Source organism: Arachis hypogaea, chromosome 2 (genome assembly GCF_003086295.3).
Source record: "Arachis hypogaea cultivar Tifrunner chromosome 2, arahy.Tifrunner.gnm2.J5K5, whole genome shotgun sequence".
Lineage (NCBI taxonomy): Eukaryota > Viridiplantae > Streptophyta > Magnoliopsida > Fabales > Fabaceae > Arachis > Arachis hypogaea.
The window spans coordinates 97,752,115-97,769,518 of NC_092037.1; the positions used below are offsets into that span (position 1 = coordinate 97,752,115).

At 31.5% G+C, this 17,404-nt stretch overlaps 3 protein-coding genes across 4 annotated transcripts; 1 reads left to right on the top strand and 2 right to left on the bottom strand.

The window, feature by feature from the left end:
• Positions 1–87: 87 nt before the first annotated feature.
• LOC114925415 (uncharacterized) lies at positions 88–5,674 on the bottom strand. Of its 2 annotated transcripts, none has more exons than XM_072221574.1 (6): positions 5,533–5,674; positions 3,352–3,564; positions 2,752–2,847; positions 1,353–1,530; positions 698–787; positions 88–569 (listed from the first exon to the last, which is right to left on the bottom strand). In XM_072221574.1, exons 2-6 carry the CDS (start codon positions 3,466–3,468, stop codon positions 400–402), a joined length of 651 nt encoding a protein of 216 aa, XP_072077675.1. In that variant the 5' UTR covers positions 3,469–3,564; positions 5,533–5,674; the 3' UTR covers positions 88–399. The 2 variants fall into 2 exon arrangements, with proteins under 2 accessions (XP_072077675.1, XP_029149096.1); XM_029293263.2 differs by having other exon boundaries at positions 3,352–3,613; positions 5,533–5,659.
• Positions 5,323–8,235, bottom strand: LOC112754972 (pentatricopeptide repeat-containing protein At4g02820, mitochondrial). Its single transcript, XM_029293262.2, has 2 exons — positions 7,873–8,235; positions 5,323–6,986 (listed from the first exon to the last, which is right to left on the bottom strand). The coding sequence occupies exons 1-2, from the start codon at positions 8,173–8,175 to the stop codon at positions 5,703–5,705; spliced, it is 1,587 nt and encodes a 528-aa protein (XP_029149095.1). The 5' UTR covers positions 8,176–8,235; the 3' UTR covers positions 5,323–5,702.
• A 685-nt stretch (positions 8,236–8,920) lies between these two features.
• LOC112754981 (mitochondrial Rho GTPase 2) lies at positions 8,921–15,363 on the top strand. Its single transcript, XM_025802829.3, has 14 exons — positions 8,921–9,273; positions 9,779–9,911; positions 10,005–10,154; positions 10,461–10,637; positions 10,747–10,998; positions 11,444–11,512; positions 11,628–11,683; positions 12,296–12,377; positions 13,011–13,222; positions 13,380–13,449; positions 13,574–13,686; positions 14,319–14,469; positions 14,577–14,763; positions 14,995–15,363. Exons 1-14 carry the CDS (start codon positions 9,044–9,046, stop codon positions 15,066–15,068), a joined length of 1,956 nt encoding a protein of 651 aa, XP_025658614.1. The 5' UTR covers positions 8,921–9,043; the 3' UTR covers positions 15,069–15,363.
• Positions 15,364–17,404: the final 2,041 nt, after the last annotated feature.

A 17,404-nucleotide genomic window follows, 5' to 3' on the forward strand; every position in this document is an offset into this window, starting at 1 on the left:
ATGATTTATTTACAATACAGCACCCCTTTTTTCAATTTTTTTGGATGAATAAAAATTAAAGTATATATAACAAGGAGCAGTGAGATATGATTATGACATGCCAATTCTAATAATAAAGTAATATAATATAATATACTGATTTTACTGAAGCATGCAAATACAAATTAAATGGGACGACCCTTGTGCTATTCTTATTTAAAATTTACACATTTACAAGATCATATAGAAATCTAACATAGCACAATATTTAATGAATATATAGCCAATCCCATATGATGCATGATTTTTTTTTCTATTTATTTTATAACGTAAATACATAATATTAACCCCTTTTAATTTGTGTGCACATCAGAATTATAACTGATCTTCAATATTATTGAAATATGATTAGCTTGCTAATTAATAAGTCCATTCCTTTGGAAGAAATATCTCTGAAGAAGAACTTTGATTCTGAGAAATAACACTACATTGCTTAGAGACTTCTTTCTGATCACTTTTCTTTTTTGTTGAACTATTATTATTAGAATAATTATTGTCCATCCCTTCACATCTTGTGTTAGATTTATGAACTGCATGCAACAAGAAATAATAATTAAAGGCCATGATAATTAATTATTAGCATACTTATCACTATTATTAAAAATAATAGTATTTCAAAATTTTAATAGTTTTGAAACTACTTGGATATATAAGAGACCTTGAGGGGGTGAAATGTGAACTCCTAATGCTTGAACATTAAGATTCAGAGCATGAACAACTCTTGCTGGAAGAAGAACCGGAGAACAAGCTGCAAATAAAACACTATATTCAGAATTTCGTGCAATAATAATATTTAAAAGAACTATAACAAGGTGGATATTTTAATATAGTTATTATAGATAGCAGATAATTCCATCAAACAAAAAGGAGGATTGATAAAGTATTTTACATTAGCACGTGCAAATAGTTGCTGAAGAAATTTAGTTTAAGTCACTAATAAGTATTTAAGATAAATGAAATGTGAGTTAATAAATTGTGACAAATAATAATAATAATAATTTAATTTTGATATACTGAAATTATAAAAAAAATTATATCATTATTCAACAATAGTTGATGTACTAGTGAAAGTATAAAGAATTTTTAAATAATAAGTTAAATTAGTTATTTTTATTGATTTGATAAAATACGATTGGATATCTATATAAAATTTTTTTATATTGATAATATATGAAAATTAAATTCTACAATAATGATATATATAACAAAGAAAATATAGTTATATATATTTTATTTGTGACAATGCATTGAGGAAAAAGAATTTTAATTTCCTATTAATTGTTAAGGGAAAAAACAAGGTAAGTGCTGCTGACCTGGCTTTTTGGTTGGTTGGAAATTATTTGTGCCTGCTCGATGTGGTAAGAAGACACCAGTGCCACAAGACCTTTGACTTGATCCTAAGAAAATAGCTTGCATTCCAGGTCCACCATTAACAATAACTTTACTATTTGGCCATTGATGCAATGATGATCTTGTGCTAGATTTTGAGTACTGCAAAATTTGTGACGGATTAGCGAATAAAACCTTTTTTTCTTAAAGATTAGCAACTTGAAATTAGCGAGGGATCAATCAACTGCTAAATAACAGCTAATTTGCGACAGTTTATTATTTACAACGAATTAGTTATATTTTTGTGATAGCTAATTGGCCAATTTTTCGTAGTGCAATTAAGCTAATCTCAACTAGCTTATGGATTAATAATAAGCAAATGAATTTTTCCTACTCTTTAATTTAAAGAAATAGTAAAATATGTGATTGCAACCGAGATCCACCTTTTCACCAATGAAACCATAAAGTCTCCAAAATTTCAACCCTACTAATAGATTGAGTATGCATGTGACCAACAAGGCAAGCATCAATATGACATTTCTAATTGAATGTTGGTAATATATGCTTCATATTCTTCCTGGAAAAGCCACTATTGTTATTTTTTTTGTGTAATGTTCATCTTTATATGCAACCTTTCAGTTATCTCTTATTAAAATAATACTATATTTGGGTATAAAGCAAAATGCAAAAGCATATTCTCTGTTCCCAATTCCCACTAACACTTGAGAGATATCTTGCATCCCCTACCTCATACTAAGTGGGGGTAATTAAATAGTTTATAATGCTATGTGTACTTGAAAAAAGGAAACATGATGCTATAGTGTTCAAATCATAGTTTAAAAAATGCTTAGAAAATCAAGAATGATGTTTAATTAATCAAAATTTCACTTGAACTTATTAGCTAGAATATTATCATTGTAAGAATAATACTTTTCGTGTGTGAAAATTTAAATAATCTAATATAAGACATTATATTAACTTAGATGGACTTATCTCTATCAATAGATGAAATACGATCTCACTTAAATGGGTCTATTACTTCATTGGTGATGACTACTCACATGTAATTGTCTTTATGCGAAGATATGATAATTGAGAACTATTAGATGACAATTTAGTTAATTATATCAAACCATCTAACAGTTTTCACTTATCGTTTTCACATGAAGATTTAATAGTAATTGAATATATATGAGTTGGCATGCATTTTTTGGAAAGTACAAAATTAAAGTTGGCATGTATTTTTTGAAAGTACAGAAGTAAATCCGAAACAATCAAACCCAAATTATCAATTTCATACCCCAGTTCCCCTGCCTAACTTCACAAATTAAAGTATGCTCCTAGTGTCTCTCCAATCCCCAACATATGAGATATAATAGCTACCTGTGATTGTTTTTCACATGATTTGTTATTATGCTGTTGATGATGATGCAATTGATGCTGGTTTTGGACCTTATGGATTCGGTTCCTAGTATGAACCTGAAGATAAATTGAACCAGATAATGTAAGCAATTTCAATATTAATAAGACGACACAAAAACACTTCAGAAATCAAAGTGTTAATTGAACATATAGCTATTTGGGTATGTATAATTGTATACTGATATACGAAATTAATGTTAAATGAAAAATGGATAATTATTCACTTATTGTGACAAGATGATCATGGTGAATTGTTCATTCCTTTGCAAGTAATCTTCTCCATTATTAAAATTTTAATACGATGTTGAGATTCATGACCATCAAAGAAAAGAAAAAGTAGAAAGAATATCTAGAAATAAGAGAACTGTGCTCATTTTTAACAATCTAACATGCTTAATAATATATATGTCTAACATCCATAAAAATAACTATGTCCAAATTATAGTATTCAATCATGAAAAACAATGTTAAATTAATTTGTTTAATTGGAAAACAAAGAAAGATAATGAGAGAAGAAGGAATAATAATGATGAAATAAATAATATAGCCAAAAAAAGGGACCTTAGTGCCGCACGCCTCGTCCAAAACATGAGAGGGTAGCCAGAGCATTCCTTCTTCAAAACCAACTTCAGCAGCATCATCATGATGATGAACAATACCATCATCTATGGCAGCCATAGAAAAAGAAGAATCTAAATTGTTTTTTGTAGTTGCTGTTGTTGGTGTTAATGTCTTTGATGTTGATGACAGTTGAAGTTTCTGTCTCCTGATGTTCTGTAAAGGAAGAGAGAAATGGAGGCTTTTAAAGGCTCCAACTTCTGACCTGCAACTTAACTAAATAAACTTTTGTGGGGTATAGTGGTAGGGACAACACAAAACAAACTAGATCTTTTTTTTTTCCAAAAAAAAAAAGAAAAAGAAAGAAAGAAAGCATATTGTACAAAATAGTGATATTTTCTAGATATAGTTAAGTGCTTCCTTTTCTTTCTTATTAATATGATTATATTATGTTGTAAGGGTTGGTTTACTTAATCAACATTAGAATCATTTGAGTTTGATTAATGATTTTTTTTTTCATTTTGACTAGAGCTATAGGTTATGAATACATATATAAGATATTATTGAGCTAAAATTGGTCTACATGTGTATAATAATGATAATAATAATTCATATTGTTGAAAATAATTCAGCCCCATAAATAGGATGATGTTACTCATTACACTACAACCTTATGTTCTGTATTATATGTAAGTTAGAAACACTGGTAGCTATGGTTGGGGACGTGGGCATGTATTTATGTATGTGGGTTGGGTTCGGTAAACCCCTCTTATTTATGGTTGTTGCATATATTTCCTCTTAATTCTCATAGCCCTCCTCTGCTTGCTCCACATGAACCTTCTCTTATGTCATTTATCCTTTTGGTCAAATCATATCACTTAGGATGTTTAAATAATTCAATTTTCAATGTCAAACTTATTATTTATGTTGGTGAGCAATCTTATAAGATGCAGGTAAACACCCCCCAACTTGCCTTATAAAAATTAAATATAAAAAATAATTGAAGGAGGAGGAGGTAGATGTTAAGTTAAACTAGGTCTTATGTACGTATGAGGAAAGTTGTAGCAAACTTTTAAACCACCATACCAAATCCTCCATAAATATTTGAAACATGAAACATTTGTCTTAACTGCATTACCAAGGTTGCAATCCTCTACCTACTATTCTTCTTCGTATTATAGAACCCTGAAATGTACCCTCACATTGGGGATATCACATTAAACTAGAAACCGTATAAGATATTCTACACCAGCATTAATTCTTATTGGAACAATTCTTCCAAAAACCTATGTTCATTACAAATTAAATGTTTTCATTTAAAGTTAACTTCATACTGATACTTGTCACAAATTCATTCTTTAATATTTACAGTTTTTATTTTCTGCTTTTACTATTTATATTTGTGATTAAATAATAATCACTAATAACTAAAGGAGACATTATTTTCACAAAATAGAGGATATACTATTATGCTAAATATTAGCTACTTATTACTCATGTATTATGCAATAAGTTAAATGATAAACTTTATTATGGTTTAGGCGAGTTAGATTAGGAGATGATGAAGTGATTATAATACATAGATATGATCATGTGTCACAAACTAGTGTATAATATTAATACTTATTCAGTAACCTCTTGATTCAGAATTACAAGTCAACTCTTGATTCAGGAACCACCAAAATTTTATGAAGCAGGTCTAATGAGGTCAAAGTCATCAGAAGAGTTAATACATAACTCAGAAAAATTGAAGATTAATAATAATGCCAATACGCTGAGGATAATGGTTGGTGAAACTCAATAAAGGTTGAGTTTCTTGGGTACTTGTGTCCAAAAGAAACAGACACATTAAACGTACCAAACCAGGATATGATGGAACCATACACAGGACAAAGATTTAGGTCAACAAGACTTCCATCTTTGTTGCACTTCCAATATCCATCCACCGCTTGTTAGAAAATCAGAAGAAACAACTTTACCAACATTGGCACACTTAACCAATTTCCATAAATTTTAGAAGTCTCCATATAGGTAAGTGAAAGTGTGAAACATAGATCAGAATATGTGAAACAAAAATCAGAATTGGCATACACTACAAAAAATGAGTTAGTAAAATTGTGACAAATTAGGGTTAGGCCCCATTATTTACCTGTACAAAAACATTTTAACATGTTGCTAACATACCTCATGAATAGATTACAGAATTGAACAGCGGAAATCTTCTGATTCTGCCTCTGAAAATTTGATATCAGTGCTGTTACCTTATATTCACAAGCATCAACAATCCCGTCACTGATTCACATATTTGAGTATGAATATAAACAATTGGAGGTGAGGATCAACCAAATCATAGTTTATTCTAATACTCCGTCAATTGGTGCTTTCGACAGAATCAGTGAAGCATCACTCACACACATTTTACTGGTCAGATCCAAGAGCCTATGAGTCTCTTCATCCAACTGAACATTGTCCTTTTTCATCCTCTCAGCAACAATAAGAGGCATTTTACCAGCTTTTGCGTAAATGTTGAGAAATAGGTTATATACATCAGTATTCACATGGCCAGTATTGCGAAGGGTAACCAACAATTTTTCTGCCCCTTCAATATGAGCCAGCTCCTCAAGGATTTTGAATGCCTCTCTCACTAACTTCTGATCAGGGTTCCATTTTTTCACACTAGAAATGGCTTTCTCAAAATAATCTAGAAATTTCTCCACATCCTTATTTTTCAAATAGCCCCATGTTAATAGCTCCCATGTAGTGTAAGAAGGACTTACGCCATTTCTTACTATCCGATGATAAAAATTTTCCGCCATTTCCATCTGGTCTTGGTTAACGTATGAAGCAAGAAGTATATTTGAAAGTCTGACATCATGTGTCCCGGAAACAGATTCCCACTCACTATAGAGGTTCTCAGCTGCAGCAAAGTCTCCAAGCTTCACAAGCGATGATAACATGCAAAGATACTCATTATCATTCATTTTGCGAAAGGAAGCCTTCATTTTCTTCCATACTCGGATAACTTCATCTTTATTCCCCATGTTCATATGCAGGCTAATGAGAGAGGAATATGCAACCCGAGTGTTCCGCGAGGTTCTATTCTCCATCTCCTTCAAAGTAGATCTTGCTTTTTCAAGGCAATCGTTTTTAATGTACAAATTAGTCAATGTACTATATGTTACCCAGTCTGGATCTATTTTTGCCTTCTTTAACTCGAGCATTACTCTTTCTGCAGTTTCAACATCACTTTGCAGAGCACATGCAGTTAACCACAAATTGAAAGTAACAACATCAGGACATGTGTTCATCTTCAATTCCCGAATAATTTGCGGGACCTTTTCTAGCTTCCCATTTGCAATGTAGAGAGATATCATGTGGTTGAAAGGAAGTGGGCATCCCAATAAATCACATTCTGACATTTTTGACATGAGGGCTTCAGCTTTGTCTGCCAAATTGTTTTGGACATAGACATGAAGAAGAGCAGTGCAGGTCTGTCTGCCTCTCATTTGATCAGGAAGATCCTCAAAGAATTTTTCTGCACTGTTTAAACCCCGAACTTTAGCTATCAAGTCCAAGTGGACAGCATAGTCTCCTTGCACTAGCTTGATATGTTGCTGCAAGGTCATCCATTCACAGACCTAAATTTGCAATAAATATGAAATTGTTCAATTCTAGCCCCAATAAAAGTCTCTCCAATTAATGTACGATAATATACCTAACATCTAAAACTTTTAAGAAAAGTAAGCAGGCATCTTGGTAATTATGCCATTAATAGGTTACATACTACGATCACCAGGGTCCAACAGACGAAGAAAGGCAACTTGCCCAACTCGCTACATTGGCATGTCCCTTCATGAGCCTATATTTACAGCAGCTTCACTCGATCAACATTGACTCGATAGTTTTACTCATCTATCAATATACTTTACAGTTACAATACCTTAATCTAACCTATGTATTCCTCTTCATAACTAACCTGCCATTCAAAGCACATAATGATGTTCCTTTACTGCTGAGCAGATTCAACTCTACAATAAACAAAGTTCAGTCGAACTCAAAAAACACAAATTCTTATTTTCCACATAAGCTACATTAGCAATGTAATTCATACAACTACAGTTACTAACCAACCAACTAATGATGTGAGTGCGACTAAGTATAACCAACTGGATAGTTCATTAAAATCTCAGCTAATCATGTGCTATAATCAGTTTGGTACTTTGGTTCTAATTCTCAAAAGCATATATGACAATAAGCAAATCCTTCAGAACTTCACAATATTCAATTTTTGAAGATAAACATTTTCCTTTTGTGCTTCAGCTTTGATTGAGAAAGTTCATCCAAATAAGCCACGGAAACTTTTTCTTCATTGCGAAAAACATGGCGAAGATGAAACTAGAAATCACATATGCATAACTATCGAAACTTCAAATCCGAAGGAATAAACCCAAAAGGTTACTAATATTTATTATAAGTTTATATTGCAAGCTAATGAAGGAAGAGAAGAGAATAGAAGAAATCAACCTCAAGCGCGTGTTTGAAGCTCTTGTTCTTACGTAGCTCGCGAACAATTCGATTTAGCTCGTACTTGCGTGGCGGAGGGTGACCTTCTTCCTTCCACTTGTTGATCGCAACCACCGCGCTGCGTTTCGGGAACACAAGGCTCAGCAGCCTCCGCCCCAGCGTGTCTCTACCGCCGCCGCCGCCGGATGGGGAGGAAGATGAGGGTGTTCGTGGCGGCGGCGCCGTGGAAAGGTGGCGTGTGGAAGCGAGGTAGGATGTTCTGATGGAGCGGAGGAACATTTTCCGTTTTGCCGAAATCAACATTGATGCTTAAACCCTAATGAAATGAAACTGAAATTATCTCCTTAAACCCTAAATGCTATTTTTATTTACTTTTTTTTAAAATTGAAAATTTGAAATAGCATTTCTCAATTTCAAGCATTTTCCCGTATTTACGTGCGAAAAAAATAATAATATAGTAATTCTTTATTAAAAAAATTATATATTAAAAACCTTAAAATTATATGGCAAAAAAAATGATTAATATGTTGGAAATGAATTTTTTATTTTTTATTAATTAATTAAAATGTGATAGACAATATAAATTTGAGTTTATCTAATTGTTGCAATAAAATAAAAAATGAGATTTTACTCAAAATTTAAAAAATAAATTTATACTTAAAATATAAAATTATAATAAAATTTAAATCGTAAAATTATATAATTTAATAAAATTATTTTAAAATTGATTGACTCTTTATTTGTTTAAAATCGTAACATAAAAAAAATTGACTATGACTATACTCTTTTTGACAAATTAAAATAATTTATATTATATAAATATTAAAACTTAAAAGTCATGTCCATTGTAATGAAGTATTTTTTTAATATTAAATAATATATATTTACTTATTAGTAGTTAATTTATGGTTTTTTTGGGTGTCTAGTTAATTTATGATGTACTAATAATCTAATATACCATGGGTGATCAACAAATATTCAAAAATAGTTGTTTACGTATTATTATTTTTTTAACTTAAAAGATAAGAAATTTAATAAGTACATGTTAATAAATTAAATTCTATATTGCATATAATGATACGGATTCCTCGTTCGATTGTGATCTCTGCACGGCAAAACGATTCACGTTCTCACTAATTGTTATCGACGTTCGCGCTTTCGATTCAATTCAATGGTTTTGCTGTTAGGTCCCTCCACCTTCTTCTCCGGCGGACGTCGCCGGATCAGGGAGCTCAGAATCGCCGTAGCTGGCGACGCATCCACCGGAAAATCCACCCTCATTGCCGCCATGGCTTCCGGCTCTTACTCCGAATCGGTTCCACCGCTGCTCCCTCCCACGCGGTTGCCTCATAATTTGTTCAATGATTCCGTTCCCCTCATCCTTATTGACACTCCTTCAAGGTCCTCTATCATGAAACACAACCATTAATGGAAAAACTGTTTAATTGTGTTAATTTTAGATATACCCTAGATTTAAGTAATTAACTGAATGAACTATGATTCTGTTTTTGCTTTCAAATTTTATCTTCTTTAGTGTTATAATCTGGAAGGTGCATGCCATTTGCTGAATCTTCAGCACTTATATAGGTGTTATAATCTGTTATGTTTGTGTTTATATGTTTTTCACAAAATTCTAAATTTATTATTATCTCATCAACTGTTAAAGTCTTGAACTTTACTGTCATTATTATGATATAACATTTGCATAGCAACTGTCTTGATTGGATTAACATTTTCTTTTGGGTTAATGTTTTGTATGAAAAATTGTATGCCAGTATCTTGATTGGATTAACATTTTTCGTGTGTTAATTGTTGTAATTATTATGATAGATGAATGTTGTATACATACTTTTGGATGTTTTATTATGTTAATGTGATGTGAGCAAATGTGGCTTGCTTTGTTTAGTTTGGACAAACAAGGCACGCGCAATGAGGAATTGAAGCAAGCTGATGCAGTGGTTTTAACGTATGATTGTGAGGAACGTGCAACCTTTGAGCGTTTGAGTAGTTACTGGCTTCCCGAGCTACGCCGGTTAGAGGTTGGTGTTTGGATTAGTTTTTTTGAAGGAACTGAGGAAATATGAACGGCAAGCAAATAACCTTCTGTTGGAATTTACCTGGTCATGATGCAGGTGAAGGCACCGGTGGTTGTGGTTGGTTGTAAGCTAGATCTGCGGGATGATAGTCGGCTAGTGAGCTTAGAGAGTTTCACTTCACAGATCATGCAACAATTCAAGGAAGTTGTTACCTGTATTGAATGTTCTGCAGCTACGATGTATCAGGTTTGTTGTTTTATGAGATTATTATTAATCGTTTATACTTATATATTGTTTAATCTTGCAAATAGAAACTTTTGTAGTTTGTCCATTATGTATCAGAACATAAGATGAAGATACACAGACTTGTATTTTTGTTTTTAAAATTACTTGGTCATTTGGTTTTCCTTCAGCAACCAAGTGTGAATTATAAAAATTGCAAGAAATGCATATATACAGATTGTTACTTATTATATTGGTGTAACGTTTGACTTCCTATGTTCCAAAACTAAAAGTGCCATATATTTAATGTGTAACTTTGATTGCTTCTAGGTCCCTGAAGTTTTCTATTTTGCACAAAAATCAGTACTGCATCCAGTCGATCCATTGTTTGATTATGAAAGAAATGCTTTAACAGATAGATGTGTAAGGGCATTAAGAAGAATATTTGTAATCTGTGATCAAGACATGGATGGTGCCCTAAATGATGAAGAACTAAATGAATATCAGGTTTTTGATGGAGTCCCTCCCTCCTTTCTTTTTTGGCTTTCAAATTTTGCATACTATGAATGTACAGTTTCTTTTGCTGTCTTTAGTATTGGAATTCATATATCGACAGGTTAGATGCTTCAATGCACCATTGCAGCCATCTGAAATAGCAAGAGTCAAAAGACTTATAGAGCAGAAAGTACCTGAAGGAGTAAACTATACTGGTCTTACTTTTCCAGGCTTTATTTATATCCATAATATGTATCTAAAGAAAGGAAGTACAGAGACATTTTGGACAGTTCTAAGAAAGTTTGGGTATGATAATAATTTAAAACTCCGGGATGATTGCCTTCCAGTTCCATCTAAGAAGGCTCCTGATCAGGTCATATTTTCATCTTTTTACTATCTTGAAGTTCTAAGTTTTCTTCTGTGTGGTATTGCCGTTTAATTGTTATTTGGTTCATAACTTCATAACAAAAAATGTATCTAATTGCTAAAGTAGAATGCAAAAATGTTATATACATGGATTATACTAGCAAATTGAGCTGTAAAACTACTAATTTGAGGTTTTCTCAATGTTGATGATTGCCTAAAGCCAAAGAGATGCAAATATTTGATTGCATTGTTTTTATGATGCATGATTGTTTAGTCAAATGATCATTTTCAAAACATGAGAAATGGTTTGCATTTTCTACCAAATATCACATTTATCTTTGATTTAAGCCGTCAATTCTGACAAATATTCTTGATGAATAAGGAGTTCTGCAATTTCTATTTAACTTGCAAATATATGTAAGAAAATTGGTTTATTTGACATAATATTGCAGAGTGTGGAGCTAACAAGTGAAGCTATAGAGTTTTTGAATGGTACCTTTCGATTGTTGGATACAGATAAAGTATGTCACAACATTTTTTATCCACTCCAATATGCACCTCCATTTAGTTAGCTTCCATGCGCATTTTAATTTATACTTTCTGTTCTTTGATGTTTCAAAACTTGACACTTTCTAGGATCGATCCCTATGCCCTGCAGAAGTTGATAAGCTTTTTAATACTGCTCCAGAGAGGTGAACATTCCCTTTATTTGTCCCTTTTTCTTTTCCCAAATAAGTAATTAATTTTCCACTACTATCATATTAATCTGCACTTTTTTTTTTGTTGGAGAGGGGGGGAGGAGAGGGGGGTGTTATATTAATCTGCATAGTTAAATTACTCTTTTGTGACATTGAGGAAGTACACTTAAATTGTTTGATGGCCTCTAATAGCTCAGCTATTGATTAAGTATCAACAGTAGAGCTTTGAGATAGTTACTAGGTCCAACAGTCAATAACATATCTCAGACAAAATTGCCGTTATAAGATACTTGAAAAAGGTATTAACAGTTCTTATGTTTATGTTGAAGGATTACATTGTCTTGCCTCTTAAAAATGCCTCTCTTTTCTGTTTTTTACCCTTGTAATTCCACGTATAAGCTTTTTCTCCTGGATTTGATAATGGTATTAATTTTAAACATTTTAATCCTTCTATTTTTTCAAAAATTTTATATCTTAAAAAGATGTTCATTGCTTCCTTTTTCCCCCTAGTGATTCGTCATACATGTCTTGAAACAGTGATATAGCTATCTCTTCATTTTGCCTGGAATTATAAGTCTCAGATTACCACTTGCTTTTGAATTTTAGTCCATGGAATGATGCTCCATACAAGGATGCAACCGAGAAAACTAGCATGGGTTATGCATCTCTGAAGGGATTTCTGTCTCAGGTGATTTATCAATCACTTTCTCTGTCTTTTATTGTCCAACCGGTTGCTGTTGGAGAAATATCTGAAAGGATTTTTATCCTTCCTGATTTTAGCAATACTGGTTCCATGGTGTAAATGGCCTTTCACTTGCTACTGCAGTAGATATCTTGTGAGGTAGATCCATATCATAATTTAACTAGCTCTGATGGAAAATTTAACAAAGATTGTAACCAGAATCAGGACAGACACAATCATAATTTTTTGGGTTTAAATTGTGGAATTGATATGCCTATCTCTATCAGGGAAGATTTGTATTGATTAGTAGTCCACCATGTTGGAATAGTTGTTGAAGTAGGTTACGTGTTAGTGTTACTATGATTATTAGATTGAGCATTTTAATTCCGTTGTTCCCATGTGGGAGCCTCGTGCATTTTATTCAACTATCCCTTTCTACTTCTTGCTTTGCCGGATCTGTTGGATAGGACATCATCCAATTCTCCAGTTGCATCATTTTACTTCTTGTACATTTCTATTGTTGGTAAATTGAAAAGAATGCTTCTTTACTATCTTGTCTACATTTAGCTGGAAGTTGAGTGAGTTTGATTTTTTTTATTTTTATTTTTATTTTTATTTTTGAATAATTGTATGTTGCAGTGGGCCCTCATGACATTACTTGATCCAACACTTAGCTTGGCTAATTTGATTTACATTGGATATAGTGGTAATCCTGCTACAGCTTTGCAAGTTACTCGTAGAAGATCAGCAGACCGCAAGAAGCAAACAACAGAAAGAAATGTGTTTCAATGCTATGTTCTTGGTTCTAAAAATGCAGGGAAATCTGCTTTGCTGAATTCATTCTTGGAAAGGTGTGATTTTGAACCGATCATCATAGTCCAATTCCCCAATTATATGCTGCTTCCTTGTATTCTAAATTTGAGTCTATAACCAAGTAAAATTTAATATGCTTATACTGTTTATTGCTGTTTTGCTTCAAATCAACAACTTCCTCTGTTGATTGTGCAGGCCTTTCTCAGATAGTTATACTCCTACAACCGTTGAACAGTATGCAGCAAATGTAGTTGAACTAATTGGGGTGAGTATTATGATGAGAAAATGTGATAATCAATTAAGTGATTTTGATTTTTCCTGAATCTAATTCACTCTTGGTGATAAGTATATACAAACTCCTACTTCTAACCCTAATATTTACCATATAGGGAACTAGGAAAACTCTCATATTGTGTGAGATACCAGAGGATGGCGTATCAAAGTTTTTGTCAAATCAGAATTGTTTGGCTGCATGTGATGTAGCTCTTTTTGTGTATGACAGGTGTGGTGCAAAATTTTCATGGCTTAATGCTTTTGCTGCATCATAGTTGTAGGACTGCCGGGTTGCATTATTGATATTGAAATGAGATCTTCTAGAAGTGTGTATGTTAGCTTAAAATATGCTGTGTTCCACATGAAAGGAATAATTATTTGAATGTTGACGAACTTTGTTGAACTAGAAACCAAGTCACTCAATCTTGGATATCTTGAATCTCCGACCTATGGATGGGTTATTCTAAAAGTCATTGAAGTTTAATTTGGCTAAGCATTCATGTTTCCTTTCCTTCCTCGAGTATCGCTAGAATTGATTTTCATGGCATAGACATACAATACTCAATGGATTTGTCGATTAAGAAGGACCTAGGATTTATAAGTCAAAGACATACATAACAATATATATATTTTGCTACTCGTGTTTGTTATTTCTAGGCACAGCTATACACTCCTGTTAAATTAAAATACAAATGCAATTCTGATTTCTGAGTTCACTTACTAGTATTAGACTATTAGTACACCAAATTTTGTGGTTTTAAGGTCACTAGTGGAATAAATTTTTCAATTGAAGTAATCTGGCTTAATTTTTGGATTTTATTCCAATTTCGTTGTTTAAGATCTATGTTCCCTATTTTCCAGCTCAGATGAACATTCATGGAGGAAATCCAGAGATTTACTTGAGAGGGTTGTTAGAAAAGGAGAACTAACTGGCTATAGAGTTCCTTGCCTCCTCATTGCTGCTAAGGATGATTTAACTCCCCATCCGAGGGCGTTACTGGATTCAGTAAAGGTAATTTGCTTTCAGATTGTAAGCACCAAATAGTTTGCGAACATGATGATTTTCTATGATTTGATATACTTTTACCTTTGAATTCAGTATTTTATCATTATGTATAGGTTGCTCAACAATTGGGAATAGAGGTACCTATTCATGTAAGTATGAAATTGGATGACTCAAGTTATGTGTACCAGAAGATTGTCAAGGCTGCAGAACACCCTCATTTGAACATTCCAGAGAGTGAGACTGCAAAGAAAAGAAAACAACAGCAGCAATTTTTCTATCAATCTCTTATGTTTGCCTTAGGTGCGTTACTCACTTCCTCTAACCAGAATTTGGAAATAAGGTTATCAAACTTACTCAAATCATAAACTCGAATTTGTGACTTAAACCTGGAAATAGTTTAAAACTTTAAGGATTTGATACCCTTAGTAATCCTTGTTTACAAGGTTTGACACAAGCACCAAAAGCTTACAGCATCCAAGTTTTTTATTATCCAACTTAACTTTTAAATAGCACTCTTTCTTGAATTTACAGTTGGAGCAGCTGTTGCAGCATTTGGTTTGTCAGTGAGCCGAGCACGTGCCATAAAGAAAAGTTCAGTTACTTAGTCATCAAAAAACTATTCAACTGCACCAGTAGTTTTTTCTAATAACATTAACTATTGACTGCATTGACTGTGCATTAGAGTGGTTTTGGGTACCCTAAAGTTAAAAATATACGATGTATAGTTCTTGTAATCATATTTATTTTTTTGTTGTGAGAATGCTTTAATAAGGCTACCTATTTATATATATAGTTTTTCTTTTCTTTAATTTGTTTTTTCCATGGGAAATACTTTAATCAACAAATCATGTAAGTTAATTAGATTGATCAATTTGAGTAATACTTATCTTTTGTCAGTTTTATGATATCTTAATGTTAAAACTTAGCATCTGAGGAGTGAGCTGGCGAGGCTGGACAAAAGAAGAATAAGGATAGGGGAGAATATGGAAGATAGAGCTGAAGATTTTTCATTAGTGTGGCAAATCACACCCTATACTGTACAAAGAATAACCTTATATATAAGAAGCTAATAAAATTGTTATTTTAACTAGAGTAAAGATATAAAATGAATGATCTAACTATGGCAAATAAATGGTAAATAAATGATCTAACTATATACATCTTAGTCATGCTAATAGAGTTGCTATAATGGATAGCCAATTAATCATTAACAAGCTCCAACACTTAGTGTTTTTTTTTTTGTCGGAATATCTTATTGTCTTTGATAATATGTTTACATCCATTTTTATCAATTGTTTTTTGGGCCACGACATTATTGAACGGAACATGAAGGTTTAGCCATGAGGCATTAAGTGGAAAAATCATTAATAGCAAAAAAATTGGAAAAATCATAATTAATATTTTAATAAAAAAGTTCAAATAATTTTTTCACATAATGATTAGTAATTTTTAATACAATCATATTAAGTATATATTAAAATCAATCACCAGTATAAAATATAAATTAAAATATAAAATATATATTAAAAATAAGTTAAATTATATATGAATACATATAAATACATAGCAATTAATTTTAATGGTTGATTTTAACGGACAAACAATATTTTTGTTTTTCATATAGTCATTAACAAGTGACCATAAGACATCTTAAGGGGAATTTCAATTTCATATTTTTTTGAGAGTGAATTAATAAAAATCATAAATATATTAGCAAAAGGTGAATTCCCCAACGATGGACGGGAAGAACGAAGAACTTTGAAAATAAAAAAGATGAGAAGAAATGGACAACTGTGTAGATCTAAAGAAGCTTGAAAGAGTTAAACTAAGAGATCTCATGTTGACGAAAGAGAACACCTATTTCATCTTTCAAAATCTTTGTCCCTCCTCTGTGTAACTTTGAATGAATACTATTGTGTGCTTTTGGCCACCTTTTTTGTGTGATCATTTTCCAAATCTTAAGGATTTGTTACTCCATTCTATTGTTGCTAATTCGATTCCTATTCATGCAACACGCGTACATAGAGAGAGTAGAGAGAATATAATGATGCCTTTATACGTACTAGCGGCTCAACAGGCACTAACGTGCTGTTCAGCCGCTTTTCTATTATTTTTAAGAAATTAATTTTATTTTTTTTGTTAATATATTATTTACTTTTTAAATTTATTAGATTTTTTATTTTAATATTGACGTGATCTTATTTATATCATATTTTGTTGAAACTAAAATTACTATAAAACATTTTAAAATATTAAATTATAAAACCACACAACAGAGAGGTAATATAAAATGGTCATAGTTTAAAATTATAGGTAATATATGAGGTGAAATATTCGATAGAGTAAATCTTTATTCTCAACTATTCTAAAATATACAAAAAGTATTTTCAGAATGATAATGCTTCTATTGTATTTCTTTAAAAGTTTTGAATGTCGTCTATTAATTTATAATGTTTTTAACTTAATTTTTTAAATTTATTATAACAAAATAACGATATGACGAGAATTTTGTCTGCTAAAATTGCGAAAATATTTTTAAAAAATAGTTTATTCATCGTACTTTATTTTGTTTTTTTTTGTGTTTATGTTATATTCCATACATTATTAAATTTCAATTTGATAAGTTTTTTTTATAATCAAGGGCTTATTATTTAGTTACTTTAATTTAATTAAAATTTATTTTTCATCACTAAATGATGTTATGTGTATTACAGTTATTGTCATTAAATAATATTTGTAGTAGCATTTTTTTAGTTTGTACTTAAATTAGTTATTTAATAAAAATTTATCTGGTAACTCATAAAAATACATACAATGTTATCTATGTTTTTAATTTGAGAATTTTTAATTTAGTTACCTATTGACTTGTAATATTTAATATAGTATTTTGATATTTTTTAAAAAATTAGAACACATTTTTTAAAAAATTAGAACACACTTG